Source organism: Melospiza georgiana, chromosome Z (genome assembly GCF_028018845.1).
Source record: "Melospiza georgiana isolate bMelGeo1 chromosome Z, bMelGeo1.pri, whole genome shotgun sequence".
Lineage (NCBI taxonomy): Eukaryota > Metazoa > Chordata > Aves > Passeriformes > Passerellidae > Melospiza > Melospiza georgiana.
This window is the reverse complement of record NC_080465.1, coordinates 13,170,539-13,189,884: the sequence shown is the minus strand read 5'-3', so window position 1 is coordinate 13,189,884 and position 19,346 is coordinate 13,170,539. Positions and strand designations below refer to the sequence as shown.

The following is a 19,346-nucleotide window of genomic DNA, read 5'->3' as shown; positions in this document are numbered from 1 at the left end:
GGAGCAGTTTCTCCTTGTTACTCCTCCAGTAACACTTGAACCAAATATAGGGGATTCTTTTCAATTGATTAAGTATTTGGGTATATTGATCACAATATTTGAGAAATTTTTCTGACAGCTGAAAGTAATTATCTTCATGAGTATTAAAAAATTTTTGAAAAGGCCAGTCCCAAAGCTGTATCATGCAGTCCTAACTGCATATTTATCATGATGCTCAGCTCTGATCATGGTAGGTAGAAAAGCTCAGTTGGGGCACTGATGGCTTCTACTGTTTCTTTTACTGGTACGCAAAGATTAGTTATTACATGCAAGAGTTACATCACTGCTCTTTGGCATTTCACTTCGGGAGGAACATCTGAATTGAGAATTGTGTAGAAGCTACTTAGGAATCTCGTTTGAATACAGCAAGTTGCAGGCTGGCTTAATGGTTTAAGCAACCAAGTGGTCTTTCTTACCTTGTTCTTATAGTAGATTTTTGCCATAGTGCACTTTAGGTGCCCTTAATCATGGAATTTATATTGGACTGGTAACAATGTTCTAGATTATATAAGAGATCAAACAGGTTAAACTTTGGCATTAGATACTGCAATTTTTTTAAACTGAAATTAATGGATAATTAGGATGGCTGTAAAACTTTTCATGGAAATCCTTTATGTGTTGCAGAAGAAAAGCAGCAAAGCACTCTGACTGAGTGGTGTGCTGCTCAAGAAAACAATACTAAGCTGGAACCTGAGACACCAAGGTTTGTCTCAAGGGCAGCTGAAGAGTGTAGTCTTTTGGGTGATGACAGTGACACAGTATTTAATCAACTGGTAAGTTTTTTCTTTTGTTGAAAAACGTGTTTAAATCTGGTTTAAAAGCTGTTTTCCAAAGATAATAGTCCTGTAGAATTTCTTGAAGGGTATTAACAAATCTTGTTGATGATTTTTTTGAAGTTATCAAGAACTACTCTAGCCTAAGTCTGCTTTTCACTTAAAATGGTTTGTGCACAACTTCTCTTCAGCTTAAATAGCTGAACTGCCATTGCTTAAAGTACTTGCTTGATACAACAAATGCTTTAACTGGTATCTGAATGCTGAATTTCTGATTGCTACTTGGAAAAGCAACTGTTCAATTTTTTCATGTGTAATATAGGAGAATAAAGATACATCTTGGAAGACACCTATCTTTCAATACTGTTTTTCCTCTTCAGACTGAAAAAGATGTGAATTGCCTTGAACTGTGGTTAATAAAAGAAATGGATTCTTGTCTTTCTGATATCTGGTTGCATAAAGATATTGATGCCTTTGCTCAGGTGTTCCATCTCATTTTAAATGAAAATGTCAGTGGTAAGTCTGTCATCTTATAACATACGAAAAAAACAATAACAAATGACTTGAATTTCCGTGGCTGCTTTATCTCCAGTTTAAAATGTTGTTAAGTTTGAATTATGCTGCCTATTGGAAAAGTGAATAGAATTAGCAGAATTAATGAATTGTTTAGTTTTTTTTGTTTGTACTTGTTTTGAAGTATTAACAGATGTTGCAGTGTGTCTAAAGTAGTGTTAAATTCATGCAAACTGAATGGTGGGATGAAGTCAGAAAACAAATTCTCTCTGGCCTAGATTTTAAAAGTCATGTAAGCCACATTCATACCTCATTTGGGTGCAAAAGTAAGAATGTTTTTATCTGGTTTGCTGGTTTATTTGTTTATTTATTTATTTGTAATTCTCAGTTGATTATAGGCACAGTGAAACCAGTGCGACTGCACTAATGATTGCTTCAGGGAGAGGCTTTTTGAGTCAAGTAGAGCAGCTGATCAGTATGGGAGCAAATATCCACTGCAGATCTTCTAATGGCTGGTAAATACAAACAGACAAACCAAAACACAGATTCATTTGTCAATATACAAATGAGAATTTTCTTCAACATTTAAACTAATTGCTAACTTAATAGACTACTATATGCAATAGTAAATTTTGACATTCAAAGCATTTTCTAACTTCTGTTTATCACATTTTATTCTGGAAATTATAAATTGCATTCTTAATTCAGAGTCTTAGGCTGTGTGTCTTTTGAAGCAAGAAGTTTAAGAATGATTTTTTGTGTATTCTTTCAGGATGGCTGTGGACTGGGCTAAGCACTTTGGACAGACCGAGGTTGTTGACCTGTTGGAATCCTACAGGTAAGCTATAACTACTTTGCGGAAACAGTTGAAGGGAAATGTTAAAGGGAAATTGGAATTTTGTCTTCTAATCAGAACAGTTTTTAGCTTTTTATGCCTTTAAATCTGACCTAAATAGCAGGATTTATTTGAGACCAGGAATGTTTCAAAAAGATGCTCTTAAAAAAAAAGGGTGTTTGTATTCAGTGTATTTCATTGATTATGTTTGCAAATCCTAGGTTAAATATAGTTAGAGTTGTGTAGACTTCTTTCATATTGTTATTTTTTATCATTTTGATATGGGCATTGCTATCATGATTATATGTCTAGACAGGATATGAATATACTGACTTAGATAAATAGAGATAATGATTCTGCCATGTACCATTTTAATTTAGATGCTTATTTAGGAAACAAACCTGTTGTGTTTTTATCTATACATTGTTGTCTATACATAGTAGCCATATTAAAGAAATTTTATGGAAGTAACATTTACACTAGGTCATTTAAGAATTGGTTTCTGATTACCTTACAGTTATAGTTCAGTTATCGTTTGGTAGAGACCAGTATTTTTAGAGCACTTTTTAGTGTAGTTTCCATTTGCATAGTACCTGTTCATGTGAGGAAAACATTTGGGGAAACATTTCTTTTAAATACTTTTTATTTAACAGGTAAACAGGTAGTGTCTTTATACTTTGAATTCCAGCCCTTTGCTTATGGATGTGTTTCAATAAAGAGTAAGAAAAGTGAAGTTATGCTAAAAATTGAAGTTTCATGCTTTGTTGGATTTTACTTATATCAGTGAACAGTAACAGTATTTTGAAGATGCTGTTCTGCTACTCTTTAAAATTTAAATTTGAAAGGAATAATCTTGTTGGTGTTGATCTAAGTTTACTTGCTGACTGAATGCAAACCTGAAACAAGCAGCCTTGACTCTGGTCTGTGCATTTTTCTATTTTAGTGCTTCAGCAGGATTTGGAAATCTGGATGAAAGTTCCCTGGTCCGAACAAGTGGTAGTGACCTTAGTGCAGAGGACAGAGAGCTGTTGACAGCTTATCATCACAGTTTTGATGATGAAAAAGTGGATCTTGACCTTATTATGCATTTACTTTATAACATCTGTCACAGTTCTGAGACCGGTAAGTATAAACACACACTCCCAATAAATGACTGTACTTTCAGCCTTTGGTAAATCCTGCCCTTCTTTTGGAAACACTAAATAGGTAAAACCTTCCAAATGCTACTCTGCACAGTACTGATGTGTATTTTAAGTGAATTTGCTGCTTAACTCTGCCAACGCCCTTCTTTTTCAGGAGCAATTTTAATATTTCTTCCTGGATATGATGAGATAGTTAGCCTGAGAGACCGTATTCTATGTGATGACAGGAGATTTGCTGACAATGCGCACAGGTAAAGCCTCTGGTTCCTATGGTTGAGGTTTCATTGTGTCTTTTAAAAATACTTCAGTGTACTCTTTGTCTTGCACTAGATATCAGGTTTTCATGCTTCATTCAAATATGCAGACTTTGGATCAGAAGAAAGTACTTAAAAGTCCACCTCCTGGTGTGCGCAAAATAGTAAGTTTTAGAGGACTTTATCAGATACTGTATGAATCTCTTTTGTCTTTGCTTTTAACTACAGTTTTGGTTGTTTTATTTGCAGATTCTTTCTACAAATATAGCAGAAACCAGCATAACAGTCAATGATGTTGTATTTGTTATTGACTCAGGCAAGGTGAAAGAGGTATGATTGGTTAAAACTTTCTGTGACAAGTAAACTTCCTAGTGCTATTCTACAATACATAATAGGTAAATTTTAGAGGACTGTTTTCTTATAGTAGGCTGACAGCTAGTGCATGTCAAGCAACAAAGATCACAGAAGTTTTGACATTTATTTTATGACAAATACTGTAAATAATTAGCTTTGGATAAACCTTGTAAAAACTGTTGAAGATTGATATGCTAATGTACTTTGTAAAAATTTATAGTTTCTGTTAGTTGTTTTAAACAAGTCCATCTGTTTAGACCACCAACTTTCTGAGACTTAAGAGAACACTGGGAGTTCCCTTTGTCCTACTATTGTGTCAAGTCAAAATCAAAGCCATTAAGTTTTTAAGTATTGCTTATGATGAGTTGAATGCCCAGTCCCAAATTATGTGTGAAGGAAAGGATATATAGTATGATGAGGTAGTTTAAGACCTATGTCTTTGAAAATGAAGTTGGATTTCATAGAGGAGATAATGCCAAATTTCTAAAGTTCCTGTGGTAATACAGTTTTTCTGGAACTTTGCATCAAATGTAAGAAAATAAGGATGTGATTTCCAAGTAAGACAAAGACGACTTTAATCAATACAACAACATTTTTCTTTCCTGATTTGTGATAATTCAAAATACAGTCTGTATCTTTTATTGATTCAAAATTACCTCCTGAGACTAGAAAGAAAACTTCAATTTAGGAAACTATGGCACAAAGATAATGTAGAACATGTATTATAAATTCAATTGAAAGGAAGTACTTCAGAGCATACCTTTGTGCCAGAAGCTGCTGATGTTAGTTCAAATTATTTTTTCTGTTTTGCAAAGAACTTCTATTGAAAGCTTATTAATAACTTTTTTATTTCACATATCGTGGTTAATTGTGGTTTTATGTTCCTTGCTCTGCTTGTATAGAAGTCTTTTGATGCACTGAGTTGTGTTACAATGCTGAAGATGGTGTGGATTTCAAAAGCCAGTGCTATCCAGAGAAAAGGCAGGTAATAATTGCTAATATCTGCTTATTTTGCAGATATTCACCATCCCATATATTAAGAGTAAATTGCAAACCTATAGCAGCCACACTGGGTAATTTTTCTAGGCTAGTCCAGTGTCATGTTGAACAATGGTTAATACTTCTTCTCTGCAGTAAATGAAGAGTCATGTATTTTCTTGGGCTAATTTCCCAAGATACAGAGAAGCAGCACTCAAGAATGTCCCAGAACTTATATTAGGTCTAGGTTGTTGTGCCCTGTGAACTTAATTCCTCTTTCTGCCATGTAGCACCAGCAGCCACTGTAACTTGTCTGTGGGCAAAGGACTACCTACTGCTTGTTTTTAATTGATATCCTGGCATCCCTTTTGTAGAAGTGACACCGAGCAGTGATTCTTTATTGACCAGCTCCAGAGTATTCATGACTTTGTATATTCACCAGGATGCTCAAGATCATATTCTTCCCAGCGCAATGAGTGAGGGCTGAGAAGTTGTGTGTGTAGACAGCAACAAATGCCTGTTTGGAGATAAAATGTTGTCATTATCCTCCAGGTTTTTGAGCATGAATTGTGAGCATTTGCTGTCTCTGTTCCTTCATTCACATGTTTTTGGGTCTTCATTTTACCATTTACATCTGGACTTCTAACTGGGGAATTTGAAGAGGAAGAAACAAAGTTCCCAACTTAGGTTCCCTGTGGCGCAAGATGACTGAGATTTGAATTGATCTCAAGTTAGCAAAATTATATGACTTTATTTAGATAGATCTTGCTTCTTTTTTTGTCCAGATTTTTCTTATAATAAAATTATAAGTATTTTGTTATAATAAAATTACATAAATTTCCACACTGTCAAAAATAATTAATGTACTGGAAAACTCTTTTAATTCATATGAGGGACTTCCTCTTAAGAACAAAATTACCATTCCCTTAGACCTTCTGCATTCGTATTCTAAGTTTGTGGGGGTTGTTTTTTGTTTGGTTGGGTTTTTTTAAAAAAGAAATTCTAATTTTCACAGCTTCCCACATTTTATTTTCCAGGGCTGGGCGCTGTCAGCCTGGAGTCTGTTTTCGTCTCTTCAGTAGGCTCCGATTTGAGAATATGTTGGAATTTCAGACTCCAGAACTTCTAAGAATGCCACTTCAGGTATGTGTTCACTTAGAAGTTAAAAATTCTAAAAAATGTATATCACCAGACCATACTAATAACTCCAAAAAGGTGTGTAAATATTTTCTCTTTCCCAAACCTTAATAGTATTTTTCTTCTTTTTAATTTGCAGGAGCTTTGTTTACACACAAAACTTCTGGCTCCAATTAATTGTTCAGTTGTTGACTTTCTTATGAAAGCTCCTGATCCTCCACCAGCTTTAATTGTGAAAAATGCTCTGCAAATGCTCAAGGTCAGCAGAGGAGTACAATTCAGACGGGAGTTGTGTTTAAGTAGTATTTGTGGTTTGGTAACATATCTTGCTGACTTTTAATTGTACTTAAAGTCTTGTTCACTTACTTAAGGATGCTTTGAATTTTTGTTTGTTTTCATTTTGTGTGTGTGTGTATGTATTTTTCCATGTTAAGGGAAGGGACTACTGTAAAATCTTGAATTTAAACTAGTTTGACTTGCTTCTTTAGTGTTTGGGAGCAAATCCAGGTGATGTAATTAATATCTTTTGTGCTTTCATTGTTAATTAATTTTGCCCCCTCACCCCTTCTTCCCATTTTCCCTACATCCCCACCTTTTTTTCTTTTTTCAAACAGACTATAGATGCCATGGACCCTTGGGAAAATCTCACTGAACTTGGATATCATCTCACTGAATTGCCAGTGGAGCCACACCTCGGTAAAATGCTGTTGTGCGCCGTTGTTTTGAAGTGCCTGGATCCTGTCCTGACCATTGCCTGTGCTCTTGCCTACCGAGACCCCTTCGTGCTGCCCGCGCTGGCCTCTCAGAAGCGGGCGGCCATGCTGTGCAGGAAGCGTTTCACTGCGGGAACCTTCAGCGACCACATGGTGCTTCTCAGGGCTTTTCAGGTATCCTTTCAGAACAAGGACTGCTCATGCGTCCGAGTAAATGACCTACCAGCCAGGCTGGACATAGAGTGGTAGACTATGGCCTTCCTGTATATTGGACTCACATTCTGAGGGACACATTTTGTCTGACTTTTTCAAACCTGATTAAATTCTGTAAGTTCCAGCAGGATGCCACTTTATATCCTGTTACATGGGTAACTTAAAATAGCAACCTTGACATAGTGATCTCTATAATAACGTAGTGAACTTAAAATAAATTAATTATTATATTTCAGTGAGGGAATGGGGAAAAAAATCTAGTAGTTAAATAAATCAGGTTCGATACATTTACTTTGGTTAATTTTAGTGACATAAATGTAGCTTTTAGAACTCTGCATTTTTGAATTTTAGATATTTAAATTAGTAGGCAAGTGTGCAAATGTTAAAAAATTATTCTTTACAGGCATGGCAGAAGGCACGCAGTGATGGCTGGGAGAGAGCCTTCTGTGAAAAGAACTTCCTGTCTCAAGCCACAATGCAAATCATCGTAGGAATGAGAACACAATTGCTTGGCCAGCTTAGAGCCTCAGGTAAATAGGTTAGAAAAACTTCTAATGTTATTTTAGAGTTAAGTGTTTACAAATTGTAAGGAAAGTAGTATTTACTTGTCATTTTCCTTCCTAAGTTGAAAAAGAACAGTACATATTCATGCTGGGCATGGGGGAGATGGTAGGGTAAGAAAATGTGGCTGGGGAGTAGCTGGCCTAACTGAAAGCAGCCTGATTGTTCAACATCCTGCTGTCTTGCAGTGTGAGACATGTTTCCTTGGATTTTTATGTTCTAGTAAATTTTTTCCTCAGACAGTTGTTAAAATGAGTTCAGACCCTAGGTTCTGAGGCAGAGTCAGTTAATTTCAGCTCAAGATGGATGTTCCTGGAGAGTGTCCTGAATAATGAAATCCTTTTATCGCTTACTGTCAGTGTGCCTGATCTTCACGTGCCTTGCTTGTTCCTTGCATGCTTCTCTTGATCCAATGGCAGTTCATGGTCTGGGGTCTTCCATTAACTCAGTGTGGGCAGCCCATCACCTGCTCGTATATTACAGCTTCAGCCTTGGGCCACTTTTGAGGTCTCATCCTTCATCCAAAATATCTTTTACTTCCTCTGCTTAGCTGTTCATGCTAGCAAACAGTTCACCTGCACTATATTTAACGTTCACCTACTCTAGGTTTTGAGCAGGGTGAACTCATGCTAAGTTGTAAGCAAGTTGCAATTAAATGACGCAATTTCTAATATTCTGTTAGGAAGTATTGTAAAAAGTAGTTCTGTTTTGCATCAGTGTGAAACCCCTTACCAGGAAGGAGTTCAGTGTAAGGGTTTCTTCTTGGTGCTGTTAATGTTGGCAGTTGTGAAAAATGCAACTAATTTGTAGTTTATTTAATTTTTGTTTTTCAAATTCCTTTTGAGAAGCAAAAAAGGAGATCTTAAATACAAGCAAATATAACACAGTTTGGACCTCCTTCTTTCTTCAGGTTTTGTTAGAGCCAGAGGAGGAGCTGATATTAGAGATGTTAATGCTAACTCTGAAAACTGGGCTGTAGTTAAAGCTGCCTTAGTGGCTGGGATGTATCCCAATCTCGTGCATGTAGACCGACAGAGCCTGGTCTTAACTGCACCAAAGGAGAAGAAAGTGCGATTTCATCCAACCTCTGTTCTTAGTCAACCTCAGTATAATAAGGTAAAGACACTTTGAACGTTTTAGAAAATATTTTTTGTGGCGGGTGGTAGAACGAAAAATTGGAGTTGATGTATTTTTCCAGTATTTCAGTTAGTCCTGCTAAGTGGAACAAGACAAAATATTAAAAGAAAAAGCTAGTTGTAGAAGTATTTGGATGAGGTAACAATCTCTGCTCATTGTTACAAAGAAAAAGTTCCGCTCTGAAACTGATACTTCTTTAGATCCTCTTTTAAAGCAAAATATCTTTCTTCAAGGTAATAGGATAACTTTTAAGTCTGGTTGAATATACTTGTGCTTTTCTTATTCTTGTGTATGTAAATATTTATGTATTTATTTCTACATACATAAAATAGGAACTAAGTTTAAAATTTATTTTAATGACACATAGATGATAAAATAACCTAGTCTTGTTTGCTCCTGCACAGATTCCCCCAGTGAATGGCCAAACTGCAGCTGTTCAGGCACTCCCTACAGACTGGCTGATATACGATGAAATGACGAGAACTCACAGGATAGCAAACATCAGGTGCTGTTCTGTTGTAACACCCATCACTGTGGCTCTCTTCTGTGGACCAGCTAGGTTACCAAGTACTGCTTTACAGGCATCTTCATCCTGTCAAGGTATACCAGAGTCTGGATTTGGAATGTTTGCGTTTGTATTATACTAGTATGTGGTTTGGAAAACTTATTTTGCAAGTCTATTTTCTACATAATTTGGCTATTTTTTGAAATACAGAGCTATATATAGTTCCTGTATCTGTTCAGGAATAATTTATAGGCTGTGTAACAAATGTCTTGAGTTTTGTGAATCCTTGTAAGTTCATAATCTTTACGATTCTGGAATCTCAGAAATTACAGTATAGTTTTCAAAAAAATAAAAAATGTAACCAAAATGTTTAAAGACAGTACTAATGCTAAGAAGTGTAGCATGTATATTTTTTCTACAGCCTAGTTTATTTGATACTTTGAACCAGATGATTCAAACTGAATAATACAGTTACAGTTAACATGGCAAATAATCATATTGCTTTCAGTTGACACGTGCATTTTAAAGATTATTTTCTACTGATAACTTTTAATGTCAATTAGCCGTATTATTAGCTAGAAGTAGTAGACAACTTATTAAAATTTCCTTTTTTCATATTTAAATGGCGTGCTGTAAGAATAGAAGCAAAAGTAATCTTATCTGTTGTCAGTTCTATAGAAATACTAGTTTGAAGTAAGAGTCCAGGCTGACTTTCCTGACTGCTCCAAAACTGTTACCCTTAAAATAATGTTATTGCTGATTGAATTGCACTTTGAAAAAGGAATCCTAAATAGCCACGTGCATTTATATTTTTTTCTTAATCGTTATACTAAGATAGAAAGCATAGAGCAATATGTGGTTTTGCAAACAACTTCAGGCAAAGCTTTGGTAATGGCTTGTTATTGGTGAAGGTGCATGAAAGAGTCAGATCACATCAGTATAGGTGTTTATGTAGTAGGGCTCTTAGGAGGTCTGGGAACCCGTTCTTCTAACTGAAGCAAAGGCCTTCCCTGGGATGTACATGCGGAAATGAAAAAGTGTATTTACAAATGTTTACATTTTAAGTGAAAATTTAGAAGGAAAATTATCTTACTGCTGGCAATATAGTGATGTTTAAGTTTTTTATGTAAATGTAAATAATACAGAAATGTTAATGCATTTTTTTATACTTCATTCAGGAGACAGGGTATCCAGTGATAGCAGTGACAGTGAGATGGAGGACAGAACAACTTCTAATGTATCATTACTGAAGCTAGATGAATGGCTCCACCTCAAACTGGACTCTGAAGTACGTAATCTATCACTTCCATGCTTGTTTTGTGTATAAGAATATTTATGCCATACCATCCTAAAAGGATTCTTAAAACAGTTGGATAGCCAAAAATTTGCTGTAAGAATGGCTATTGTGATCCCTTCAAGTCTCTCAAATTTACAGGAAAACACACTAACTTTTAGTTAACTTTTATTTCATGAGTTCAGTAAGAAATATGGAAAACACACAAACATGGACTCAATCTTCTTTTGCCCAGGCTAGTCATTTGCGTGAATTCACATATTCAACATCCAAGTTGTAGGATTTCCTATGGATTGATGCAACCCATAACTCTTAAATCTTGCACCTGTGAGCAAAAAGGAAGAAAGAATTAGTTACCTAGCCAACTGCAAGTGTTCATCCTTCTTCCTCTGTCATGGTGTGGCTGTCCTACATATCACGCTGGGAAGCAGGAGAGCCTCAGCAGTCAGCTGCTGTTGGATTTGCTTGGGAAGCAGTTTGGGTATCTGATGTTTTATGATTTCCAGCTTGGCAGTTTGATCCATTTCCATAAGTTGGGAGATTCTAAAGAAACTGGCAGACAAAAGAAAATGGCTGCAGGAAGCAGCAGGGTGCGGGAGTAGTGGCTGTGTAATGGCTCTTCTGCTGTTTGTGGTCTCCTGTATTGCCTTTGTGGTGTTGTGCCAGTACACAAGACCTTGGCTTGAGCTGGGTTAGACAAAATTTGAGCAGGAGTTGGGAGAATAGTAAAAATGTCATATTGTGTATTTCCTCTTCTGAGAGGATGACTTAAGTTGCTTGACTAAAATGGAGCACCTGAAACTGGAGCTGCTGAAAGAAAATTGCTGTCAGGTTTTATAAAAAGAAGAAAAGAGCCTTAGCCTTTGAGGATACAAGTCTTCTGGTTATTGTGAAGCTCTGATGGTGTTAGAAGGTAGAGTAACCAGAGGTCTTTTCCATCAAGTATGTCTGAAGAGCCCATAAATACAAACTGAACTGGCAGGAAGGGCATTAGACATGAAAAGACTGCTTTTAAAGAAAAGAGAAATTTTTAAAGTGAAAAATGAAAAATCCTGTGTGTTTACAATAGAATTTTAAGTTTTGTGCAGTGCAGCATGAAATGGTTTAGAAATTATCTCGGACCTGAGGAGAGAAAAGATAGCAGCATAATTTAAATGTAAGGTTTGCTTCCCCCCGAGCCCTTAGACTTGCCTTTTAGTTTGCCAGAATGCCATGTGCTGCCTGATAGGAAAGACGTAGGATGCCCTTTGCCTAACTGATGTATTTTTTATTAGTCTTTAACAAACTGCAATTCATTACAGGCTGCTGGCTTGCTGTTGCAACTCAGACAGAAGTGGCATAGCTTATTTCTGCGTCGCATGCGAGCTCCTTCTAAATCGTGGTCACAAGTTGATGAAGCAATTGTAAGAGCAGTTGTAGCTGTTTTAACTGCTGAAGAACAGTCTGCAGGTTTGCAGCAGCCTTCAGGAATTGGTCAGAGACCAAGACCTGTGGTTTCTGAAGATTTTCTTGTACCATCTACATGGAGGTCAACTAACACCAGAAGTGCAGCAGAAACTGAATTCTCTGACTCCTCTAATGCTGAAAAGTAAGATGTTGAGATCTTCCAGAGACTGTAGCTTGTAATTTATTTATCTGTAAAAACATCACTTGAATTTCTGCTAGCTTTAAGAAGAAAGAAACAATATAAATACAGCTGAAAGCTTTGATACTGCCCTGTGCTGAGTTGTTAGTTGTGATTTCATTGAGAATTATTTATTACATATGCTGGCTGTTTGGGAAAGCAGTCAGAAATAGTGTCCGTGAGCTGTACTCCTTGGGAAGTAGCAGAAGAGGTTTAACCATTACAGAGTGAATGCATTCTTTTTTATTTAGTGTTTAATATGTTTTGGAATGACTAGTATATATGGTCATCTAGTAGGCTGATATGTAGGTATAAATTATTCTGTGGCCTCTTGAAAAAGTCAGGGTCTGTTGTGTATCTACCTTTACATTTTAGAGTTCTGATGAGGTCTACACGTCCCATACTTCATCAGCCAAAGACGTACAAACGAAAAAATATTTTACACTCCAAACAAACTTCAAATGACCGGTCAGATCGATCATCAGTGAAATCTGCAGACAGCAGTAGCTTCCCTAGCCCCTGTGCTAGTCCATCTTCTCCAATGTCTGGGAAGGTACAGTTCTTATAAACATATTACCCTGCTCTTCAAAATTAATAGAATCTCTTGCAGATATCTTTCAGAAACTATCAGGTATTGTATTGATAAATTAAGAACCTAACTTAGATTTTCATTGTTAACAACCACATAATATTTATTTTGGAATCAAAAATCACGAATAAATATCTTTGTTCTAAAAGCTATTCAAAGTAGGAAAAAAAATCAATTTTGAGGTGTTTGGTTGTTTTTTTTTTTTTTTGAAACTTGATATAATAAACAGTGACAGTGTGTACAATACATGCATTTCTGAATTCTGTGGATTCGGTCTTCCTCTGCTTCTGTTATAGCATACATTGGTACTGATTCTCTTTAAGTTTTGTGTTATCTGCAACATTAGGACTGCTTAGCAGTTTTTTTTATGATTATTTATTAAAGCATACATTTGTAGCGAGGTTATTTTCATAAATCTTCCTGTATTTTTTAAATTCAGCCAGTGTTACAGGGAGAAAATTTGTTCCCTGAAAATGGAAATGCAAGTGTGCTGCAGGCTACAGTCTAGAGTGATTAATTTTGTGTTGTCTGAAGTTGTCTCAGACTTCAAAAAATTGTAATTAATCACTAGACTGTGTAGGCTTGTTCTGCCATAATAGTTTGCTGCCCCTCATGAATTAATTATAATTTTGAAAAATACTTAAAAATGTAAAATAGATGTAAATATACTTTCAATGCAATTCTGACAGGAACAGCTGATAGATAGTATATTTCTTGTATAACCTTGGAGAAGAGAGGAAAAACTCCTTGAAAGGTCTGTCTGCATGCATGTAGAACTTCAGAGCTAAAGCTTGGTTTATTTTATTTATTATTTTACTGTATTTTTTGTTATTGTATTATTATTTTATTGTGTTTATTAATTTAATTTAATTCTTTCAGGTTCCCAAATCACCTTCACCAAGACAAAATAAGCCAGTTCGGTACTTTATAATGAAAAGTAGCAACTTGCAGAACATTGAGATTTCTCAGCAGACGGGTATATGGTCCACTATGCCAAGCAATGAACGAAAACTGAATGGAGCCTTTAGGCAAAGCAGCATGGTTTACTTAATATTTTCTGTCCAAGGGTCTGGACACTTCCAGGTGAGTCCTTAGCTAATACCAACTGTTGGTAGTGGTTGATGGTTTAGGAAAGTGCAGCAAATGGCTATGTACAGTATGGAGAACTTTGCTTATGACTTCTCACTCCATAATTAGTACTGTGCCAATGTCTCTGATTGCTGAGGAAGGGTACTTCATTCTTCTCCAGAGTAGTCCCTTTTAATGAACTAGATTTTTCCCTCAAAGGATAAAACTAGGTTGTCTCCAAACATAATGAGTCAGAATAATGTTTCTACCCTGCATAAATGCTTTAAAACAGCAGCAGTGGAACAAACAAAGAAATCCATACAAAGCAGGGAATTTCTGACTTTTTCTCTGCATGCCAAAATAAATGTTGTAAGTGAAAAAGAAGATACAATCAAGTCACAGCTTTCTAAAGCCAGGAAACTCATGTGTCTTTAATGCAAGTTTTAATAAAAACTGTTCTGCTGGAACTGTGGTTTCTCAAAGTTAGGAAGCTGGAAAGTCATGGCCATGTTTCTTTCAGAGCTGTCTTGAGTTCACATTTAGTGAGGTATTTGTCAGCAGTTTGCTGACGTATTTGTGGCCAGTTTAAAGCTAAAGATTTGGCCTGCTAGTACAAAGTTGCAAGGTAACTGTTTTGTAGAGCCTGCTAAACTCAGTTGCTCCAAGTAAAGAAAGTTCAATTTATCTCTTTATGTATTATAAACTATTAATAGAAGTCAGCGAAACTTAAAATTTAATGAACCAGTCCAAACATAGAGGTATGGATGATACCACTGAAGGATTGTTCTGAAATGTACGTATGTGTACAGTGATTTGGCAAATGCAAATGCCATATTAGAAAGTAATTTTCAGCATGCTGTTTGAATCTGAAAATGGGCTGTTGTACTGGTGCTCTTAGGCAAGAATGCTGGGAGGGGAGGACACACTGAACTCAGGATGTAGGTGGATTATGTTGCCTTGCCCTTCCAGTTTTGACAATGCACTTATCTTCATGGGAACGTGAGATTAACATTTCTAATAATATTTTCTTGCCTCAGGTGTCTCTACTTTCCACCTGTATTTTTCCTCTGTTCCTTTTATTAATTTTCATTTATTTTCATTTAAGGCTTGAGCTGTCTAGGACTGTATGACTTACAGCAGCAGTGTGTGCTGGTAACTTTAGGCAGTGCACTGCATCTCTTGGACTCCTAAGTCATAACTGGAGTAAATTCACCTGAACAGTTGATACATTGTGCATGGTCTGGGTTTATTTTTGTTTTGTTTGGTGTGTGTATTTAAAGGGTATCCTTAAATAAATTGAAGGCAATCTTGGATTTGTGGTTTCTTTCATTTAATTTCTGAATACTTGTCTTGTTGGAATTTCTTTTAGCTTCATTAAAAAAGAAACTTTAAGCAGCTTTAATTTATTTCTTTGGAGAACAGCTCCTCATTTTTAATTGTATATGAATGTTTATTAACAAGGAGGGCATAAGGGAAAGAAGGATGGAAGGACGAACGGAAGGAAGGAAGAGATGTTTGAAAGAATTTTGTACAAGTAGTGAGGTATAGCTAATGGTCATAGAACATTCATCTTGATACCTTGCACTTTTTACAGCAGCTTTTCAACCTCTTTAAAAAGCCTCTTGAATGTTAATTGTGAAAGATTAATTGAAAGATATCCTTTATGCTCATATTCTAGAACGTATATTTGAGGTGGAAAAAACAAATTATACTTCTGACTTTCTAGGTGTAAACATTTTTGGGAGATCCAGCTTCATGTGTGTGAGTGTTTGAATCAATCACTGAAACTAATTTGAAAGTTTCATATGAAGTCCACTCATTTATTTAATTCCAGCATAAATAGATATGCTCTCATTATGTCCGTTCTTTCATATTTAAATTTTTCTTCCAGGGTTTTGCTAGAATGTGTTCATCAATAGGGTGTGAGAAAAGTCTGGACTGGGGATCTGCTGGACTTGGAGGTGTATTTAAGGTGGAATGGATCCAAAAAGAAAGCATTCCTTTCCAGTTTGCACATCATTTGCTCAACCCTTGGAATGACAATAAGAAAGTACAAATAAGCAGAGATGGCCAGGTAGTTATTATTCTCTTCTAAAGCCGTCTTTACTTGGTGAAACTGTGTTTTCTTTATTAGCTTGTTCAGCCTTGAACTCAACTGTGTTCATGTACGTATTAATCTGAATCACAGTTCCTCGGAGCGCATTGTAGCTTCAGCTAATGCATAATTACTGATGCAGTAGTGAATTTGTTAAAATCAAACCAGTTTCTTGCTTAATGTTGTTTTTTAAAAAAATACTTAAAGCTGGATTTTTTCAGAAGTGTTGTTGGTGGTTTTCTTTTAATTTCTGGAGGTTTGTCTCCTGTTTGATTCAGATGTGTCCTCTGAGATAAAATAGTCTGTCATACCCAAATAACCATTCATAATTAGAGGTTTGCATTTTCTGTAAAGCCTCAAGAGACACTTGATATTTGAGACAGAATAAAGCTTAGTACTGTTCTCCAATCTATTAAAGCTAAATGCAACTACAAAAAACCAGAAAAGAATTTGCACAAGAATTCTCTGCAGCAGTTTTTGTATTCTCCTCAGTCCCCTCCCAAAACATCTCCTTGATAAAAGATTCTGGAGCTAAACTTTTTGTATTGTCTTCTCACTGCTTCCCCAAAAACTCTTCAGTTGAAAAATAAGGAAAGTATTGTAAGAACAAGGAAAGGAACATAGCACATGTTGAAGTTGACAGTGCATCTCCTCTAAGTGGCTCTTAAGACCTAAAGAATCTGAACAATACCAAAAATAAATGATTTATATTACTGTCTGTGATTCCACCAAGAGCCACTGCATTGTCTGTGACCTGCCTTTCCACATTCTCCACTGCATTTAATGGAATTAAACCTAAAAGATGTGGAGAATAATGATCTTAAGTTAATAAGGAAGTGGCCTGTGGAACGCACAGATTGTATGGCGCATCTGTTCTAGTGATGATATCTTCATTAAGAATTCTTTTTTGAGAACTGACATCTTGCCTGAAACAAAAAACCCCAAACAACTGGTAGGCGAGTGTTGCTTATGAATGTTTCTAATCTGCTGTTGACCGCTTTTTGTAGGGATAGTTCTAATATAAGTTACAATAGCAAAAGTAATTATTTCAGAAAGACCACCAGCAACCTCTTCTAAGGATTTTGTAATTAATAGTTTTTACATGCACAATGGCAGCAGTGCTAATAAATTTTCTAATTTCCTTATTGCTTCTAGGAGCTCGAACCACAAGTTGGAGAGCAGTTGTTGCAGCTTTGGGACCATATTCCTTTGGAATGAAAAAACTCAACTGATTAAGCATGTCAGATAATGAGATGGAGGTAGTTATTATTTCATGTATTGCATTCTGGTTTTATGATGGAGAGCAGGTCTCAAATTATATCATTTCAGTACTGTCATTTGTAGCTTCTGGAAGAACAGGTACACAGAGAACTAAATGTTTTCTTCCTTTTGATTTTTTCTAGCTGACATTGAAACATCAGCTCTAACCACTAGAACCAGCAGCATGCCTACAATACCAAGATCAGGAAGAAGGTGGCACAACAAACGAATTCCTGAAGCTCTTAGTCATACTAGCTCTTAGCTAGCAGTGGAAAAAAAGAGGGAATTATGTTTGTTTCAGTGTTTCCTTGTAAAAAATGTCAATAAGGTTATCCACGAGTCTTTTTTTGACTGATTATTTTTTTCTACAGTAGTGGGCAGATACTTGAAAATGTGGTAAAGTTCAAAACTAAGTTTAAAGCAACGCACTGCATGTAAGTTGTTTGTGGGTTTAAAATAGCCCAGCAGACAGTTTACATTCAAAGCATTCTCAATCCAGTAAATGTATGAAAGAAGCCAGTTTAATGTTAATTAATCATTCTTGCAGTTTGATTAAAATAAATAAATTGAGAATAGATGTCTCCAAATATGTTGGGAGATTCTGTAATTGTTTGATGAATTTCTGTATCCATAGTACAAGAGAGAAGGATATAGTCAATTACAAACAACTAGACAGCTAGAGAACATTAGTTTTTGAATTCTAGTTTAAATACAGAAGGGAAAGAAGCATGAGACTTTTTGAGTGTGGATTGATCCAGTGGTATTTCTAGTTTCAATTTTTTTGCCCGTAAAAGTACTCACACTTTGACAAGCTGAAACAATCTTTCAGAGGCCTGTGGCCAAATGGTATTCCTAATAGTTCACTAACTTGAGCATTGTTATAAGATTTCTACTCCTTTTATAAAAAATAAAAAATAATTGCCAGTACATTGGCACCAGTTGCTTCATCTTTCGATGTAGTCTTCAATTTTTCTTTCTTTCTATACCTTGTCTTTCAAGTTCATTTCTTTTTTCTATACTACTGCTGTTTTCATTTATTGGGCTTTTCCGTAGTCATTAACATACTGTAATGTAAGGCTGTTGCAAATTCAGCCTGCTCACTGTCAGCAATGTTGCTTATTCTTGAGTTAAACTGAGAGCTTTTTCTGCTTCTGAGCTTCTACTTAGTTTCTCATGTCTTCTTAGGATGTTCTCATAGTTCAGACTATCCCATGTATTCATTAACTCTGGCACAGCATCATTAGAAATATAAGTTAGACCTGAAAAAGGCTACTGCAAGGCCTTGTGCAGTCAACAAAAAAGCTGCCAAGAATATGAATGGCTGTGAAAGATAAGGAGATGAAAAAGGTATCCAGAGATTTAAAAGAAAATGGATCTTTAGGCATTTAAAAAACAAACAAACATCTTAAAAAATATATGTATAATATGTTTTCATCTTGAATCCAGAGCTGAAGACTCATTTGCACCAAGTAGTGTTCTTTAAAATCCATCTCCTCTCTCTTTTTTTTTCCTAGGGAGACATTTATTACTTGTTTAGCACCCTCTTTAATTTATATAAAAATAGTAAATATAACCTACAGGAACCCTGCTCTTAGAAAACAGTCAGATTTTTGGCATGTTGCTACTTCTCTCTGCCAGTCAAGATGCAATAATTTCATAAACAGGTCTAGGACATGCTTGTCATGTCCTCTCTGACTGCTACCTTTTCTCTCCACATGGTCAAAGTGGTCATAGCTGTTCATTTACATGGCATTTGGAGGAATCCTTATTGAAAGGACCCTAAGAGGTAAACTTATTTCTTTGTAAGAGTAGAAGCTGAAATGTGTTGTTTTTTCCCTAGATCTGAAACTGATGGAAGGGAGGCAGAAAATCTGTACTGAAATGTTCAGCTTCTCAGTGTTCTCATTGAACAAAGTACTTGGCATAAACTGGATTTTTTAGACTTGGTGCCTTTGTCTGTCCTTCAGTTTTTGGGGTTTTTTAAATTGTCTTCATGCTGTCAAATAACCTGTATGAAGAATTTTGTAATGAAACTGTAGATAAAAGCTTTTGTATTGATCTTGCTTGAAGTGCTTCTGCAGTCTCTTGGAGCATTCCCAGTTGCCTGTGGGGCAATTGGGATGCATCTATTTGCTGTTTAAGGGAACCATTAAAATTTGGGTTTGGTTCACATCTACTGGTGGAGGGAAGGTGCTGAGTAACAGAGGTAAGACAAAATAGTATCACTGGATTTGGGAGATCTTAAGGACCTCCTTCTTTAAT

General features: G+C 35.9%; 1 protein-coding gene across 1 annotated transcript in view; it reads left to right on the top strand.

The window, feature by feature from the left end:
- LOC131095727 (3'-5' RNA helicase YTHDC2-like) overlaps nucleotides 1-18,008 on the top strand; it is a 29,545-nt gene extending 11,537 nt beyond the window's left edge. Inside the window, exons 9-30 of the mRNA XM_058043787.1 lie at nucleotides 664-812; nucleotides 1,193-1,328; nucleotides 1,714-1,840; nucleotides 2,098-2,163; nucleotides 3,104-3,282; nucleotides 3,457-3,553; nucleotides 3,633-3,720; nucleotides 3,806-3,886; nucleotides 4,813-4,895; nucleotides 5,926-6,031; nucleotides 6,165-6,284; nucleotides 6,640-6,912; nucleotides 7,355-7,481; nucleotides 8,423-8,628; nucleotides 9,054-9,249; nucleotides 10,333-10,442; nucleotides 11,750-12,036; nucleotides 12,448-12,625; nucleotides 13,541-13,744; nucleotides 15,621-15,803; nucleotides 16,980-17,083; nucleotides 17,228-18,008. Of these exons, the coding sequence (XP_057899770.1) occupies nucleotides 664-812; nucleotides 1,193-1,328; nucleotides 1,714-1,840; nucleotides 2,098-2,163; nucleotides 3,104-3,282; nucleotides 3,457-3,553; nucleotides 3,633-3,720; nucleotides 3,806-3,886; nucleotides 4,813-4,895; nucleotides 5,926-6,031; nucleotides 6,165-6,284; nucleotides 6,640-6,912; nucleotides 7,355-7,481; nucleotides 8,423-8,628; nucleotides 9,054-9,249; nucleotides 10,333-10,442; nucleotides 11,750-12,036; nucleotides 12,448-12,625; nucleotides 13,541-13,744; nucleotides 15,621-15,803; nucleotides 16,980-17,042 (3,059 nt within the window). The 3' untranslated portion in view covers nucleotides 17,043-17,083; nucleotides 17,228-18,008. The remainder of the gene's footprint in view (nucleotides 1-663; nucleotides 813-1,192; nucleotides 1,329-1,713; nucleotides 1,841-2,097; nucleotides 2,164-3,103; nucleotides 3,283-3,456; nucleotides 3,554-3,632; nucleotides 3,721-3,805; nucleotides 3,887-4,812; nucleotides 4,896-5,925; nucleotides 6,032-6,164; nucleotides 6,285-6,639; nucleotides 6,913-7,354; nucleotides 7,482-8,422; nucleotides 8,629-9,053; nucleotides 9,250-10,332; nucleotides 10,443-11,749; nucleotides 12,037-12,447; nucleotides 12,626-13,540; nucleotides 13,745-15,620; nucleotides 15,804-16,979; nucleotides 17,084-17,227) is intronic.
- The last annotated feature ends 1,338 nt before the right edge of the window (nucleotides 18,009-19,346 follow it).